Consider the following 18,199-nt stretch of genomic DNA (forward strand, 5'->3'; position numbering starts at 1 on the left):
CCGTAATAACCACCGACGCCTGTACCATGTGTCCGTTATTGCTTCCTGCGCATGCGCAGATTGTTTGTACATCGGCCGGTGCACTGGACAGCGGTAAACTGATGTTAATGTTTTGATGAAAACAATAGTTATTTAATGTGAATTTTTCGTGTACGTTTAAAGTTCAGTTGCCATTTGCATGCCAGGGGGTTTCATCTTATCGTGACAGTGCGTTTTAAAGCGTTTTAAACACCGAAAGCTAACGGACAGCCGACGTTAATTTGGGCCTCGCTCTCGATAACAAATCCAGCACGAGGCTAATCTGGCAACAAAGCTAACGACGTGCGGATGCTAACTCTGAGCTAGCTGTGTACAATACATATCTGTGTTACAGCAGCCTCGTCGCCTTAAAACGTGACTGTAACTACACTGGGGATGTTTTATTTGCGTTGGCCAAGCGACGAGTGTTGGTAAACAGCAACAATACCAGCGTTAGCTAACACTAGCCTGGTGTCAATTGAAGTGGCTAACGTTAGCCAACCTGCTGTGTCAGCGCTTATTTCACGTATGAGCGGTGCGCTGCAGAAATGAAGGGAAACATCCCAATACTCGTTAGTTAAAAATAAAAGACACATTGTTTCTAAATACCGAATCGTACCACTAAACGAGCCAGTTATTTCAGCCCCACTGGTGTCGTGTTCGCTAAGGGCTAGCGAAATTTTAAAAGGTTCTTATGACACGTTAACCGTGTGAAATGTAAAACAAATATCTTCAAATTTATAATGAGAGGAAAGCTTCTTCATTCAGAACAAGTGACGTTCTTTCCCATTGTTACTGCCAGCTGTACAGTTTAAATGCTGCGTTGGATGCCCTTTGTTTATTCTGGGATGCCCATCTTTGGCTGCAAGGGCATACGCGTCTCACTGTGCAACTAGCTGTATTACCAAGTGCACACTGACAGGATATGCTCAGTAATGTATCTGTGGAATGGAATCTGTGCAGTTTGATGTCTCAAAAATGATGTTGTAATACTAATTTGGGAGCAAAGATTCTCTTACACGTTATGGATGTTTATCTAATGCACATCTTCTTGTGATGTGGTTTGTTTTAGTGACAAGCATTGGTCTGGTTAGCAGAGACTGCCCTCCACTTGAATGAGTCATGGCCCAGTTTGGGGGACAGAAAAATCCACCCTGGGCGACTCAATTTGCTGCAACAGCAGTGTCCCAGCCGGGGCACTCAGGACAATCTCTGGACCTCAACAGTCTGCACTGTATGTACACCAGGAAGAGTCTGGACCATTTCATCTAATTTTAGCAGTTGCTCACACCAGTCAGAAAGATGTCACAATCTTTTGCGCAATAGGACTTAATTTACTTGATTGCTATTCCACACAAATGTTCCCCATTTGCTGGCAGTTCAATAAATCTGGTGCCTAATTTCCCATCTCTGCAGCTCTGGGTGTGCAGCAGCCATCCATTCTGGGGGCATCTCCCTCTGTTTACTCTCAACAGTCAGCCTTGGCTGCAGCCTCTCTCAGCAACCAGTCTGCTGCAAACTATCAGCTGTCTCAACAAACTGCGGCCTTGCAGCAGCAAGCTGCAGCAGCTGCTGCAGCAGCTCTACAGCAGGTCAGTCACAGTGAAGCAATGTCAGCAATCTATGCATAGTGCCACAACTAGCACTGTTCAACTATGATCTCTTTCCTTGTTCTTTTTAATGTCTATAGTCTCAGATCAATACAGCGCTCCAACAGTATCAGCAGCAGCAGCAACAACAGCAGCAACAACAGCAACAGCAGCAACCTCCCCAGCAACCCCCCCAACAGCAGCTGTACAATGTACCTCATCAGGTGAAACTTACTAATTTTCCTTTGTGCCACAGGTAATTTAGGCTAATTTAGGCTAAATTTCCAAACCATTATTGTTTCCAAATTAGTGCTGTTGGTATTATGGTATGTTTAGTGTTCCTTGGTGACTTTGAATTGTGATGTGGTTGCAAAAATGAAGGCTTAAGTGTTTTTGCTGAATCCAAGCCAGATGATCGAGCAAAAAATCAGCACATTGATTTGCTTGTGAATAAGGTCTGTTTGCATGCTTTTACATTGAGATTAAATTCACAGCCAGAATTATCATCAGTTTTCCCAATCTGTCCTTAATACATATTTTTCAATAACTTTGCAGTTTTCTCCCAAGGGTAAGGGTATTTGATAAAACTACTGACGTTAGTTTGTTTCATATGCAGCACTAAATGCATCTTGTTTCATTGAGCAAAATCCATTAATGAACAGAAAAAAATTGTCTTTTGGGAACTGTACTTTAATCTTGGTATTTTCTTCTTTTCCCCTTTTTCTTGGCAGCTTCCACAGCCTCAACAGGCACTGATTTCGCAGGTATTTTGCAAAAATATGCTTTTATTTTCACTGCTTTTTATTTTGCCAATTTATGCTTGTAGATAGGATGAGCCAATTTCAATTTAATTAAGCTAGTCAAAGATATCATGTTCATTTTTGCACTGCATATATATTATTATAGCATTTATATATTAGGTGTATTATGTGCTTGGTCACAAATGTTTGAAATCTATCCCAGCATGCCTTGAGCAAGGAGAATTATGCCAGTTCATTAACTGTGCTGTATTTATCTTTGTTTTTGAAGAAAAAGGCAAGATTCGGATATGCTATAAGAACGTGTCATTTTGCATTCTTGCAGTGAAACAACTTGCATTGGTGGCATTTTTTTAAAAACTAATAATCTCTCAAGAGGGTCTAGCATAACAATCTCTCTTCCTTACCCTCAGCCCCCTGTCGCATTACCTACCAGCTTGAGCCTTTCCAATCCCCAGCAAACAGCCCAGATTACCGTGTCCTACCCAACTCCACGTTCAAGCCACCAACAGCAGACTCAGCCACAAAAGCAGCGAGTGTTCACCGGTGTCGTCAATAAGTTACATGACACATTCGGCTTTGTAGATGAAGATGTCTTCTTTCAGCTAAGGTAAAATAAACTATGACACTTGGCATCTCTGAGTTTATTTCTTGTGATTGCGTCGGCAATGACAAGAGAATCACTGGCTATTGATTTTTCTGTGTATGGCATTGTTACACTTTTTCTTCTGCCAATGTGCCCTTGCTCACATTATTTCCCAGCTCATATACAGATGTTCAGTGGTGTCTAAATGCTTTTTTTGAAATATGCCTATTTTCAGTGCTGTGAAGGGGAAGACCCCCCAAGTGGGTGACAGGGTCCTAGTGGAAGCTGTGTACAACCCAAATATGCCCTTCAAGTGGAACGCTCAACGCATCCAAACCTTACCTCAGCTAGCAAACCAGTCGGTGAGAATATTCATAGGTCTGACAGATTTACTTTAAAATAAAAATTTCCTGTGCATAAAAAAACAAAAACAACTTGTCACACAAAATGTGCCATTTGGAGCTTTGCTACATATTTTGTGTGACTGAATTATATCTCCCAATTTAGTACTTCAGAAGACAGCAACTGTTTCCTGATCATTTAAAATTCTTCTCTGATTACTCTTTCTTTGTTTATTTAGTTTTAGTAAACACTGAGACATTTCTTGACCTGTGGAAAATTACATTGTAATTATTTTTGATGAATATTCAAAAGGAGAACTTGCACGTTAATTTAAAACCCCGGACAAGGCTGAGTGAAGTCCTCACACATTAGGTTGTTTTTTTTTTATTATTATTATTATTTTTTATTTATTTATTTATTTATTTTTGATCTTAACTTTGTACCTCTCTGTCTTTAATTGACTGTTGTGTTCTCAATTCTTCCTAGCATCAGCAGCAGCCTCAGCCTTTACCTCAAGCTTCTCCACAGCTTGGCAGCCTTTACAATGAGCCAGGGATGCAGCTGCGCTACTCTGACATGCACTCCACTCCGGACAACAGACAAAATGTAACCCCCAAGTCCTGAATCACACTATTTTTGTCTTTCTTCCCACTCATTTGGTTTCTTTGCTGCCTGGCTTTCTTAGTATATTAGTACATTTTTCATGGAAAGGTACATTAATGATACTGATTATTTTATACTACTACTTAAACATATATTTTTGAATGTGCTTTTTTTGGGGTAGATGAGACTTTTCATTCAGACAATATTTTATGTTATTTGAAAAACAAACTAATGGTACTTGAGTTGTTACTATTGCTTCAGAGGTGTTTTTGCACTTTTGGTTTCTTTTTGCTAAAATCAGTAAATTTCTCTACAGGAATCAGTGCAGATGAAATGTAATTCAGCAAAAGCTGCTTTGAATTTAAATACATTTTCACCATATTTGAAATAAAGCCTAGAATGGGTTGCAATGTGAAAAAAGACTGGAACAGTATGGAACAGTGATATAACACTGAACCGCAAATGCATTGCCTTACCAACTGAATCAATGCCTTAGCAATCAGTGGGATATATATATATATATATATCCACACACACACACACACACACACACACACACTTCAGCCAATTGCTGTGGTCTCTTTAACTGGTAAAATGACTTTATGTGGACTAACCCTAACCCTAACATTACAAAATGCTACTACTATGATCCGACACATCTCCAACTCAGACACAGATATTGCAACACATTGTTGTGTTGATATCGTAAATGATAGCCAGATATCCACTGTTGGAATTCGTTTAAAATATGCAAGCTAAAAAAATAACAAGTATGAAAAGGCATGTATTTTGTAAGGAAGGTGACACAATAATATACAGGATCTCTGTATCTGACTTCACATACAATAATTATAATGGTCAATACTGAGTAATTCTTTACATAGAAATCTAAAACAGTCATGTATATTTATTTTATGTGTGTGTGTGTATTTTTTATATATATATATATATATATATATATATATATATATATATATATATATCTCTTTCTTTCTTTCTTTCTTTCTTTCTTTCTTTCTTCAAACAGGTTAAGCTTTATCCTTAGTATTGGGCAGATTCATCTGAAATTACTTTGAGTTTAGAGCTGTGTTCCATAGCAAAACTTAACTGAGCTGGTTGAAATTTTGTTTCATACCAGGTTTTCTTTTATAAGGACGACCTAAGAAGGCAAATCTGATCTGATTTTTACAATTGCTTCATTCAAGCAGCCATTCAGACCATCTCCCAGCTGCTTTCTTTCAAGCAGCCACTGACCAAGAGTTTATACAATTCATCATCTTTTCTTTCAACCAGTTATTGCATGTTGACTAAAGATTGTTTCAGGTGAACCTTTTGAATACATTCTTACTGCTCGTGTTTTATTTGTGTTTTTTCCTTTGTTTCTTTAGACCCAACCTCAAGCCCCTAACATGATGAAAGCAGCTCCCACCATGCTGCAGTCTTTACCGCCCCCAACCACATTCAGTGTTCCTGCCCAGGCGCCACCTCCTTCCCTCCTGCAGGCCCAACTGTCTGCCGCCTCTCTTGCCCCTCTTTTGCAAAACCCTCCTCAGCCTCTGCTGCCTCAGCCTCCACCCAAAGGTTGAACACTTTTTACTGCAGTAGCTCTAATATTGTATTGAATATAAGGGAGTTGGACAATTTATGATGATCACCAATATCTTTTCAGCTGTTAAGTATATTGAACAGAATATCAAAGTTGTCTGGGTATTATAAGTTGAACAAGCATGTGCTTTTTTTATGTCTGACATCCCTAGATGTGTTTCCGGGTGGTCTGCTTCAGCCTCCAGTCAGGATGATGCCCCAGCCACAGCCTGTCCGACGCATCGAACCTCCACCTCGTTTCCCAAGTCGCAATGATCGTGGCCCTGAGCTTATCCTTCGGACCAAAGAGGAACGCAGGTAGGATAGACATCATTTAATTCAGTCAGCCTAACTATTGCATTTGAATCTGTTTGTTTAATCATCTTATTAAATTCTTATTCTTATTCTGTTTAACTGTTCTCTTATTAAGTAATAATTTTATTGCTTTTGCTTTGTTCATTAGTCGAGATAGAGACCGTGAGCGCAGACGATCTAGAGAGCGTTCACCCACACGCAAACGCTCCAGAGACCGTTCACCAAGACGTGACCGCTCACCAAGAAGACCCCGCAGGGTCGTGCCACGCTATACTGTCCAGTTTTCCAAGTTCAGCTTAGATGGGTGAGTGCAATCATTAGTGATTCATGCTGTGCAGACTGGAAATAGATCATAGTGATGTAGTATGTCAGGCACCTACAATGTGTCTAGTGTAATGTGCTGAGGTAGTGAGTGTCCTCTCTTTCTTCTCCAGCTCCAGCTGTGATATGATGGAGCTGAGAAGGCGTTATCAGAGCCTCTACATTCCCAGTGACTTCTTTGATGCTGTTTTCACATGGGTGGATGCGTTCCCTCTGATACGACCCTTCCAGTTCAGTAATGCCTGTAACTTCCACATCTTGCACAAAGAAGTGGATCCTCTAGTCAAGAACACAGCTGTGCTAGACCCTCCTGATGCCAACCACACCTACAGTGCAAAGGTATGATTGTTGATTTCTTCCAAATAAAGTTCTAAGAGTCAATTATCTGTGAAGGGTTAGGTGCTGGTGGTAATTCAACAACAGGACCAAACATATGACTTTTAACAATGCGACTATATATTCTAAAAATGTGTATCCCAGTAACTTTTTTTTTTTTCCAGAGAATAAAAAGATACAATTTCAGTCATTTTATGTTACCATAATGGAAAGAAAATTTAAGTAAGAACAAACATCTAGCCCTGCGGATATTCACAGCATGAGGTTTGTTAAAGTGAATATATCTGGAACTTAAATTAGTACTGCTGCACTCACATAAGAACACCCTCTTTAATCCATACACTAGAATCTCACATGTATTTTGAGGAATGTTTCTTATTCAATGTTTCTCATCAATCCTTAATGTGGTGTCCTTATTGTTTAGGTGATGCTGCTGGCTAATCCCAGCATAGAAGAGCTCTACCATAAGTCCTGTGCTCTGGCAGAAGACCCCCAAGAAGTGAGAGACAACTTCCAACATCCTGCTAGACTCATTAAGGTACATCACGTCCTTTCCCTGCTAACATGAGCTGACGAGTGATGTAGTGGTCCTATTCCATTGCTGAGTAATTGCAATGTAGACCAATACTGACTGATGTTGGCTGCCACATATCACCCTTGTTATTTTATCTATTTTGGTTTTGGTTTCTCAGGGGTATGGTTATTTTGATGTGTTGCTGACCTGCTTGTCTCTATCCCCTATCTTCTTTTTGTGCTCTTTTCACCCTCCACACCCCTTTGTCCATAACTCCCCATTTCCATCTAACCTGTACTCTGCGGCTTTCCTTTTTGTCTGTCTTTCCTCTTCAGTTTCTGGTGGGAATGAGAGGTAAAGATGAGGCCATGGCCATTGGCGGTCACTGGTCTCCATCTCTGGATGGAGCTGACCCTGAGAAGGATCCCTCAGTCCTCATAAAGACAGCCATACGCTGTTGCAAGGCACTCACAGGCATAGACCTTAGTCTTTGCACTCAGTGGTAAGAGCTGCTGTTCTCATCAGTGTTTATTTGTCTTATGTCTTTTTGATTGTGTGTTTGTTTGTTTTATTATTATTATTATTATTATTATTTTTTAATCTATTAACTCTGCTGATACTAAAATTTTGAAATTGAGCATCTGTGTTATGCTGTTTATTTTACTACCTCTTTACTAAATCTCATTTTGAACATGGTGGGGTATTTTTGATTTCCTTTTTATACCAATGATTATTGTGTTCTTAATTTGCTACTTATTATTTACTATTATTTACTGTAATGTGCAATGTTCTTTTGGCCTTTGTGTGTTGTCGTCTTGGCTCTCTCTTTCTGTCACATACTTATGCATATTTCTTTGTGATGAAAAACCAAACGCATGGACTTTGTGGCTGGAAGCAGTAGCCTGGACCAGAAGACACTGCCATTACTTTTTCATTTGTTTTTCTGTTCTCTCTGTTAAATATCTTACATATTTAACTGGCTTTCACTGTCCTGTTGATTCTGTCTCTCTTGGCACAACCCTGATGTAGTGAATTAAGTGTATCCTAGGTTAAATGCAGAGCATTCATCCATAATTGGCTGAAGCTATAAAGGGGATGAATTTGGGGATGTGATTCATTTTATGTGATTGTCTGTCTACCTTCTCAAAATGGCTGGCGTAACCTGTGACAACAGTTGGAGAGCTGCAGACTTGGTCCATTTGTCTATGCTGTGTTGTTTGGGAGAAGGGTCACTGTAATGAGTACGATCATTCAGTGACCTGAAGGGAGGGAGTAGCTGTAGAAGGCTCGCCTTAGCAAGGCTTGCCTTTTATACTGTGCCCTGACCAGAATGTTTCTTTCCAATGCACCCTCTTCCTTTGCGACAGGTATCGTTTTGCAGAGATTCGCTATCATCGGCCGGAGGAGACACACAAGGGGCGGACAGTCCCTGCTCATGTGGAGACAGTGGTTTTGTTTCTTCCGGATGTTTGGCATTGTCTTCCTACCCGCTCAGAGTGGGAGGTGCTGTCACGGCGACTCCGGGAGCAGCTGGCTGAGAAGCTGTCGGCCGAGCGAAAGGAGGCGGATGGAGAACAGGCACTGAACCGCTAATCCCTCTCTTCTCATTTCCGCTTCTCACAGGAAGGCACAGGAATTACAAAAAATAAACCCCAGATAAACATCAGACACAAGGCACACCCTACCATTTACTCACGCAGACACAACACAGACAGAATATTGTTCCACCAAACCTCACCTAGACTTCTTCTGTTTACTCCGCCACCTTATCCCTCCTCTGCTCCAACTCCTCCATTCTTCCCATCAGCACTCCCACCTTCCCTCACATCCAGCAGACACACACAGTGGAAGCAGTGAGACTAGGTTGTGTTGTGTAGGCCCCGGTTGCAACTGATAAAACAGCTTCCAGTTCCTCAAACACCTCATAATTGGATGCAAATCTGGGTGTAATTATTTATTCTAATCCTGGCATTTAATTAAGCATTTCTTGGAAAACCAGATTTAATCTTTGGTGCAAATTACAATGATCTCCAATTAGTTTCTCAGATTTAACCAGTGGCAATTTTTTTTAACACTGGAATCCCTCAATTTTCTTAAAACTGGAAGCTATTGAGTCAGTTGCATGTGAATAATGTGTTTACTGCAGAAATGTGTATTTTTATGATTTCACATCAATTTGACATTTTCTGACTTTGAAAAGAGAACTTCCCTTAAGTCCTGTTTCTTGTCTGTTCTTGGTGTTGGATTCTACATTCTCATTTGGACTATATGTAGAATTTGGTTTTTCCAGGGCAGTTGGTTGGACAGAAGGCTCCTATCTCACGTAGGTGTATTAAACCCTTAAATGGCTATACCCAATACCCCAGCCATAGACCATGGTAGGGCCACCCTATCCTCACTCTGTTTGGAGCCCAGCTTCAGTTCACCTGATGTACCTACACATCTTTTGGACACACCTCTCATTGATTTTTACCTTTTTTGTGTTCCACAGATTGATTGATTGGCAGCTGGGGGGCATTTCTGTTGGTTTTCATAAGAGCTAGAGAGCTTCCCTGTGTATGCTTCAGTAGCAGTGGACTTAAACACAGTCGAGAGCTCACTAGGACGAGACAATGAGACAAATGTGACCTTGCTTCTTGCACGGATCAACTTTAAAGCTCACTGATGCCATGAGTGTTGGTTCTGATTGTTTCCTATCCTTCCTCTTTCTGTCTCTCTGCCTGTCTCTATCTTAATGATTTCCTCTCAAGGAGGAAGAGGAGAAGGACGATGATGACTCGAAGGACGTTAGCACTCCCACCCACTGGGCTAAACTTGACCCGAAATCAATGAAGGTAACATTCAAGAATAATGTCCAAGCACTGATGAAGTTAGAGGTGCAGTTGAAGAGAACAATTGCTAAAATTTTGATTGTTGGTCCTTCATTCAAAACCCAAGTACGTTCCCCTTATTTTATTTTATTTTTTTTTTTTTTGTCTAAATGTTTCTCTATCTACTCCTTGTAGGTAAATGACCTCCGGAAGGAACTTGACTGTCGCTCTCTAAGCTCTAAGGGGTTAAAGTCACAGTTGATTGCTCGCCTCACAAAGCAGCTGAAGGTGGAGGAGCAAGTGGAGGAGTCAAAGGAACCTGAGAAGCCAGAGACCAAAGCGGCTGAGGAAGAGGAGCCATCTCGCACTGAAGAAGACAGAGAGGTACAGATAGATTTTGTGTGGAAAAGATAGTTTCATATTTAAAATTATTGTAAAAATAGTAACAGTTTGGCTATTGTGGCAGAACCTTTGTGGAAGAACTCCATTGTAAACCACTGTATATTATTCAAAACATTATAGTTTGAATCTATGATTTAGCTTAAATTCACCAGAAATTACTCTAATGAATGTGTTATTTGCTGTTAGGAAGAGGAAAGGAAGAGGCTGGAGGAGGTTGAACGCCAACGGAGGGAAAGACGCTACATCCTCCCTGATGAGCCCACTATCCTTGTACACCCTAACTGGGCAGCCAAAAATGGAAAATTTGACTGCAGTGTCATGTCCCTGAGTGTCCTACTCGACTACAGATTGGAAGACAACAAAGAGCACTCGTTTGAAGTGAGTCATTTTACAATAATTTTTTTCTGCTTCTTAACACAAATGTATGAAACTGCAGTATGATGGTTCTTATATGAATCAATTGTGTGTTTTCTTGGTTCAGGTCTCGCTATTTGCTGAGCTCTTTAATGAGATGCTACAAAGAGATTTTGGTTATCGCATATATAAAGCCCTGGCTGCCTTTCCTGCCAAGGATGAGAAGAAGGAGAAGGAGAAGAAAGCCAAAAAAGAAGTGGAGAAAAAGGAGGTTGAAAAGCGTGAAATAAAGAAGGATAAAGAGGAGGAAAATGAAGAACCAGTTGTGAAGAAGTCCAAAGAGGATGAGGACGATAGGAGGAAGGTAAGCGATAAACACCTGCATTCTGTATTCTCTCTTTTCATTTGCTGGACAAAGGACGTATTTTTAGGCAAGTTTTCTGAACTGTTTTTAACCAGTACGATGAAAAGACTTTAAAAAAGGAGGAGTCACGTGATGAAGAGGACAATGAAGATGATGGCAGTGCGGCCAATGCTGAAGAATATGATCCCATGGAGGCTGAAGATGCAGATGACTATGATGATGATGGTACTGTTCTCTCTTTTCTTTTTTTTTTTTCTTTTTTTTTAGGAATTTTTCACAATGAATTGGTCAGTGATGAGAAACCATGCACCACGCTGAACGTGTGATGGATAACTTTTCCACAGTATCTGAGGCCTTAAGTGGGGAAATTTTGCTTTCGGTTTTAACAATTTCACATTTGGTGTGTGTCCATAATTATTTAATTCCACTGAGAGATATTTCCTTAATGTGCTGCTTGGTCCCCACTTACATTATTTTTTAGACAAGGATGATGATGATTCTAACGACAGAGAGAGAAAAGACCGTAAAGACGATCGCAAGTCATCAAAGGAGAGGTCCTCTAAAGACAAGGTTGGTTAGCTACAGTTGTAGGCTTAAGACTGAGATCCTGGTGTAGTGTCACTATGGCTGTTGGTGTTAATGTGATTGTCGTTACCCCAGGAGAAGAAACAGATGGTCACATTCAACAAGGAGCTGCTGATGGCGTTTGTCTACTTTGACCAGAGCCACTGTGGTTATCTGCTAGAGAGAGACCTGGAGGAGATTTTGTACACACTGGGACTGCACCTCTCTCGTGCTCAGGTGAAAACACACACACAAACCTTCTACTTTTTGCACCAAAACTAGTGGGTTTGACATTTTGAACACTTTGAAATGTATTATTTTAACAGTGCTAGAAGTTTACTGAAGATGAAGTGCAGTAGTGTCTCAGCATGTGTGAGATGTTTCAGTTGGTGATTTTGTATTTTATTTTGGAGCTGCCGCTCACTCTTTGATCCACAAGTGTAGTGTTGTCGCAGTGTTGTGTAACAGCACCGTGCTGGATTGGTGTGTTTATAGCAACACTGACCTGAGCTGATAAATGCAGAGTCATTCTCCCAGGTGTCAATGTTGATTGTATTTCCCTGATATTTTCTGCTGGAGGCAAAAGTCGGATGTTAGCAGGCCTTTGTGGATATCTTGACCAGTGGTACAGGGTTTTTATGTTGACTCTCTTATTCATTTTTACTCACCCATGCAATCACTGTCTGAAGCTTTGGTTTTCTTTCTCTGGAGATTTGTACATCAACTCAAAACTGTTTTGTTGGTTTTTGTCTTTTTGTTTGTTTGTTTTTTTTCCAGATAAAGAAGCTGTTGAACAAACCAGTGGTCAGAGAGTCTTGTTACTACCGAAAATTAACAGACAGGGGAAAGGATGAACCTATTCCCTCCTTTAATGAAGCCCAGATAGAAAATCTCTTAGGTAACACCATGCTACTGTTACTGTTGTCGGCACTATCTTTCAAACTGGGGTAGGAGAAAATATAGAAAAGGCAAAAAATTCGGCCATACTTTTCTGTGACTTTGAAACCATCTCAACACACAAATCACGCACATACACATCATCGTAAACGTGTGTGTGCAGCCATAGCTCCCACTCTAAAAAGACCTGTGATGACTAAAGTCTGTCATATTTAAAGTTTCAAAACTAAGCCAAAAGAAGGTGTGATCCGTTATTGGCTCTAAGATCACTTGAATTAAAATGTATTGAAAAGAGGTTGTGGAAATTTGGGCCATTGATGTTAAAAAAAAAAAAAGACTGTCTACCCCGTCTTTAAATCTATCATGACATTGAAAGCATCATTAAATAAATTCCAAGCATATGGTAAACAAATTCCTTTATTAAATTTTCTCTTTCTGCCAGGTAACCGAGTTCTGCTCCCTGCTCCAAAAGCTCGCGCTCAGTCAGAAGCTAGTGAGTCGGGTAATCTGATCGTGTATAATGGAGCCATGGTTGATGTTGGAAGCATGATGCAGAAACTGGAGAAGAGTGAGAAGGCAAGAGAGGAGATAGAGCAAAAACTCATGGTGCAAGATGCCAAAATGGGTATGATCCTAACTGTGCTATACTGCATATGTTGTCTTTAAAAAATAACTTTTATTTTGTCATGAATTGCAAGCCACACTCTGTGTCAGTAGTCCATCAGGACAATGATCTGGCTCAATTTGGGCTTTGCTACATAGAAGCTCAGTCTCACTTCATTCAGCTTTCTTCTTCTGTGACTTCTGCTGAGATGTGGACTGATACATATATGAATCAGGATTCATCAACATTTACATCAACGTTAAAAAAAAAAAAAAAAAAAAAGGTGGTAAATAAAACATGCTGTCCCGTAAATACTAATAGAATTTATATGGAATTGAAAACAAACTGAACTTCTTTGACCCATCAGGAGAGTAAACGTGTCCTTGTCTCCCTCATACACATAAAAAGTGCAGGAGTTATCACAGTCCATGTGTTTCAAATCTCTCAGCATGGGCCTTTTTTATGGTTTTTAATAAATCTAACCGCATTTGAGACGAAGAATCCATTAGATGTTCTGTGGAGTCAGCCAGAAGGCATTTCACAATCAAAGTGGGTTGTGAATTAGACAGTAGTTTGCTCTGCGCAGCAGTGCTGTACAGTGATCTCTGTTGGCAGCCTATAATTGTTACGGCTGCATTAGCCAACACTTGTCAGACAGCTGTACCAGGTTAATGTTAAACACAGACGGTCTGTTAGCCTCACACTGGTCTGAGTTCAACTCCTTTGATTTCCTAACAATCCATATCTCTGACAAGATTTTCTGTGAACTCCAGTGGCATCAGTGAATTTTCAGTCACTGAAAACTGTTCACTGCCATGGACAATTTACATTGAAAATCATTTGGTAATGGACATGCTGCATTTCATAAGCTAATTTAGGATAGATGTTGACTTGGCTGAAATTATTACACTAGTATTTCCAGTAGTCTGCAACTATATGTCTATATTTTTATGATCCTTGAATAGTACAGAAACTTAATTTGATTTAACCTTTCCTTTTGATGTCAACTATGTGGGATTGATTATGTAACTTTAGAGAAGCCCTTCCTCTGAATTTGTTTTGTTTCATCCCAGATGAAGATGCAAAGGTTAAAGCACAGCTGGAGCAAGCTAATAAAGCCTTGTCCAGGGAGCTGGAGGAGGTGAAAAACACTCTGGTCCAAACTGAACAGACTCTGAAGGCTGTGGAGGAGAAGAAGACAATCTACCACGAACACATGAGCAAGACGTCCACCACGCTGATGTCTACTGTCAAAGGCCTGCTGGCAGTGCTGAATAAGGTACACCATTAAAAAAAAAAAGAAAAAAAACCACATACCGATTTATTTTTCTCTTCAGGCGGTAACTGAGCTCATATTCACAGATCGCCTTTTCTCTCTCTTAGGATCAGGAAATGGATGAGTCAGGTGATGAGGTCACCAGTGATCACACTCGGATATCTCAAACGAATGGTGCTGATGATTGAGGGACACTTTCAAAATAAATGAAGCTAATCTGTAACACTGATAATTTTAAAAAATGTAAATATTCACTAAACAAACATAACATTTGATTTATTTTGATCTATTGTCTCCCAAGTAAATGTATAGTTTAATTAATTAGTTCCCTAACGTTAATTTGACCTCTGTTTCTGTGTACAATAGATTTTTCTGAGGAGTTGCTTTTCTTAACATAATTTTAATTGTCGAAGCTTTGTCAAAGGCTTATTTTCATAGATTTAAGTAAATTAAATTCTGCTGCAAACATTTTTTTTTTCCATTGCTCTAGTTTTTGTCAAGGCCAATAAAATGTAGATTTCAATGCCAGTTAGTGTGAGTTGTAATTTTCAAAGATTTTTTTTTTTTTTCTAATGAGCAATAATGATGCTATTTATGTGTGAGAGAATTCAGTCAAAAAATAAAAACAACTATATTTAAAAGATGCTAATTTTGGACAGAAGGGGGTGGGATGGGGTTCCTTATGGTTCAAACAGAAGTTCTTTATTAATTGTCCTCATCCACCGTTCACTGTTCTATTTGGCTAAGTTAACAGGTTTCTGCTGTTTTTGTTGAGTTTTGTTTTTGGTTTTACAATCAGATGGCTATGCATGGTTCCTGCCTTTCTTGGACCTTTTTCCTGTCTGCACCTCCTGGCTCTATCCACCAGCCGCTGCCCTGCCAGTAACTGTGCTTCATGTTTTATTGTGACGAGCATCTGTCTCATTTTCTGACAAAAGGAAACTATACATGAGCCAAAAAAATAAGCTCTTTGAATGCGTGTCCTGTTGAAGGAATCTATGTTGCAGAGACATGAACGTTTTGAAATCCATCTCTTAATTGTGTGTGTTGGTCTGGGTTTATCTAGAAAAGAGCTACAACTATATTCAAATGTGCTCCAAAGCAGGCAATTTTATTTTTCTATTGAAAATGTCCTTTGGGTGTCTTGTGCAAAAGTAAAGTGGTCCATTTTAACAACATTATGTCTCCTCTTTCTTTTTTTTTCCTTTTTTCTTTCAACATTTGTACAAAACATCAACTAGAAACTGCAGTTTCTCCAGAAATTGTGGTGGGATTGCTGGTTTCTGCAGCAGGTGAGGCTCGACAGGATTGCTACGCAGATGAAAACATGGAGAAAGAGTTTAAAAGGACAACTGTAGTGGAAACACTGACAGAAGTTCAGATGTGATTCATCTGGAAGCAGAAATAAGTTTCATGGCCTACAGTGTGAATTCCCCATTTTGACACTTGAATGTTTATCGGAGACTTGGAAACACCCTGAACACAGACTTTGTTTTTCAGAATACTAAATATAGAACCAGTGGAAGCCAGAAGGTATCGCCTGCTTGGACAACACACTTCACATTAAAACAAACCAGAACCTAAGTCAGATGTGAACTGCTGCCTAAAAACCACCAATTTAAAGTAAAACCTCACCTGCATCTCCCACTCTGACAGATCTCTACATGAAAAGGTACAAAACAGTGTAGTAAAGTAAGGCAGTCTGGAATAATCAGGTGTTGTCACACCAGGTCCTTGACCTGACCAACACACATTTCTCCCTGAAAACGGTGCCTGGCACGTCTGCCAAACTAACTCAGTAGGTGGAGAAGAATTTCCCCTGCGGTTATCTCAACTCACCAGGAAAGATAGCGATGTGTTAAAAGCCACGAGTTCGTTGGCCCCCAACAGCGAAGGGACTCCCGGTCCTCCAGACGTCAGGCCCTCTTCTAAACCTTCCACTGTGGAGGATTTCGAGGTCGACCTATGACCTTCTGGCCAGAATCCCAAAAATCCACTCACAGATGGGATCCCTTTGATGTTTCAAAAAGTTGACAAACACCTTGGGGAAAAAAAGTCTGCACACGTCAGCTATCGTTTCTTTAGTTCAACAGCATTCAGTGGATGGACTCACGCACATACAGGCGTATGAACAGTCAGTCCGGGCCCCCAAAGCATCCAGTTTATATACTGCTCCTGAAAAGGGTGTTAGCAGACAAAACATGGTGTTGCTGTCATCATTGTCATACTTGTTTGAACAATCTGTCTTGCTGAGACATAACTATCTTGGTGTTTCTTTGTCCATGGTACACTTCATGTCCTCTGTATCTGACAATGCAACAGCGGGATTTACGTGAACATACGATAAAGGTCACAGTAACCTGGTTTAACTAGCAGAACAGGTTGTCAAATGCAACAAAGTTTCATTCTCTGTCTTGTTTTTACTAAACAAACTGTTTGTGGTTGAAGCTAAGTAATGTGATTTTCAGCTGACACAGTGAAGAGGCATATCCCAATGACTTAATTTGTCATGGTCTTTTTTTTTGTGTGTGTTTGAGGCAGCCGAGCTCACCATCGGGTGGCAGCAGAGTCTCTAGCTGTTGGACACGTTAGCCATCAGCAGAAAATAACCGACGCATTGTCCTGCTCACAGTCAGAAAGTTTCCCCAGTTTGCACTTTCTTTTTCCTGCCCGACAGATTTTCCTGAAGTGCTGCTTACGGCAGACATCTTGACCTGTCACAGCGAAAAAGCACAGCATAAACCCCGTCCCTGTTCTCTTTATGTGCACCATTGAGGCAGAACAGGGAGCCATTATAATAGGCAACACCTGTACTTTTCCTGCCATGCCTAAGTGTCTATTGAGCAGAGGGGGTAATAATATGGTGAAAAATGAGCCCATGGCTCCATGAAAATGAGCTGAATTCATAGTAAAACGTTAGTTCCATTTCTTTGTATTTGACATTTGCAGAATAGGGAAAATGCACCTGAACACAATATACTGAGATCATAAAATCTTTAGGAGGTAAGTTAATTACATTTAACAAGTAAACCATTGTAAAAGTGGCAATGACTTCTTTTTATTTGCCTTATATATGCATTCATGTAAGAATATGTGCCTTCAGACTTTTATTACTCTTTCGCAAATTAACAAATATATTGTTGCAGTGAGATGCAGACTGTGAATGCCATTTAAGGTTCATAATGAGAAACTGAGCACAAAGACCTTGACCTCAGTATTTCTAGAATCTCAGCTTCACCTGCTTCTCTAAATCAGAGCTTTACCTGCTGTGGGAAACACTGGCATTAGTTTCAGAGAGTCCCTATCAGCTGCAGGGCAGACTGAAGCAGAGCTCTGAGCACCAACAGTGGGAAAGCTACAGTAAGGCCGAGATCAGAGAGAGATCATGTGTGTGACCAGATACTGTTCGGACTGGCAGTTTGAATTATGTAGCATGTTGTCATTAAGTGTGTCTGAGGAACAGGGAGGGTCTGGCCGCTCGGCCTCCTGTTGATCATTTACCTGTGAAGCTTTTGTTTCCTGAACTGTCCTTTCATGTCTTCAAGCTGCTGGATCTCTCTTACCTCCTGCCAGTGTAATTCGGGCTTCATTTCCTCTCCCACCACTCCCTTTCCAAGCGAGCACTTTCCTTCGCCTTCTGCCCTCCAACATGCTACCATGCCTTCGTAAGACAGGGCTCTAATCGGCATGCTGTCGGTGATTCTTTAGTCATTTAGTCAACAAACTGTTGTGGAAGTGTAATCAGCCGTGAAACACTTGTGACTATTCTTAAGTTTATTTCAGCTATTTTGAACCCCATTTGTTGGAGCAAAATTGAAATCGATTTGATCATGTTTTCACTGAACCCAGCTGCTCTGGTGTCACACGTTGCTCCTGGGAGGTGATGCAGCTGTGAAAATGAAAGCTAAATGTACTGCTGTCCAGACTGATGCCTATTTCACATAAAAAAAAATATATGCTTC

At 40.3% G+C, this 18,199-nt stretch overlaps 1 protein-coding gene across 1 annotated transcript; it reads left to right on the top strand.

Annotated features, from left to right (window-relative positions):
- Nucleotides 1–69: 69 nt before the first annotated feature.
- Nucleotides 70–15,415, top strand: ccar1 (cell division cycle and apoptosis regulator 1). The gene is made up of 26 exons (XM_029521534.1): nt 70–93; nt 1,091–1,252; nt 1,435–1,610; nt 1,709–1,831; nt 2,339–2,371; nt 2,779–2,975; nt 3,187–3,313; nt 3,780–3,899; nt 5,285–5,477; nt 5,654–5,798; nt 5,944–6,099; nt 6,230–6,455; nt 6,877–6,990; nt 7,302–7,468; nt 8,334–8,544; nt 9,717–9,800; nt 9,972–10,160; nt 10,365–10,556; nt 10,660–10,896; nt 10,992–11,121; nt 11,378–11,466; nt 11,557–11,697; nt 12,238–12,358; nt 12,800–12,982; nt 14,035–14,240; nt 14,345–15,415. Exons 2-26 carry the CDS (start codon nt 1,141–1,143, stop codon nt 14,423–14,425), a joined length of 3,753 nt encoding a protein of 1,250 aa, XP_029377394.1. The 5' UTR covers nt 70–93; nt 1,091–1,140; the 3' UTR covers nt 14,426–15,415.
- The last annotated feature ends 2,784 nt before the right edge of the window (nt 15,416–18,199 follow it).

Source organism: Echeneis naucrates, chromosome 15 (genome assembly GCF_900963305.1).
Source record: "Echeneis naucrates chromosome 15, fEcheNa1.1, whole genome shotgun sequence".
Taxonomy (NCBI): domain Eukaryota; kingdom Metazoa; phylum Chordata; class Actinopteri; order Carangiformes; family Echeneidae; genus Echeneis; species Echeneis naucrates.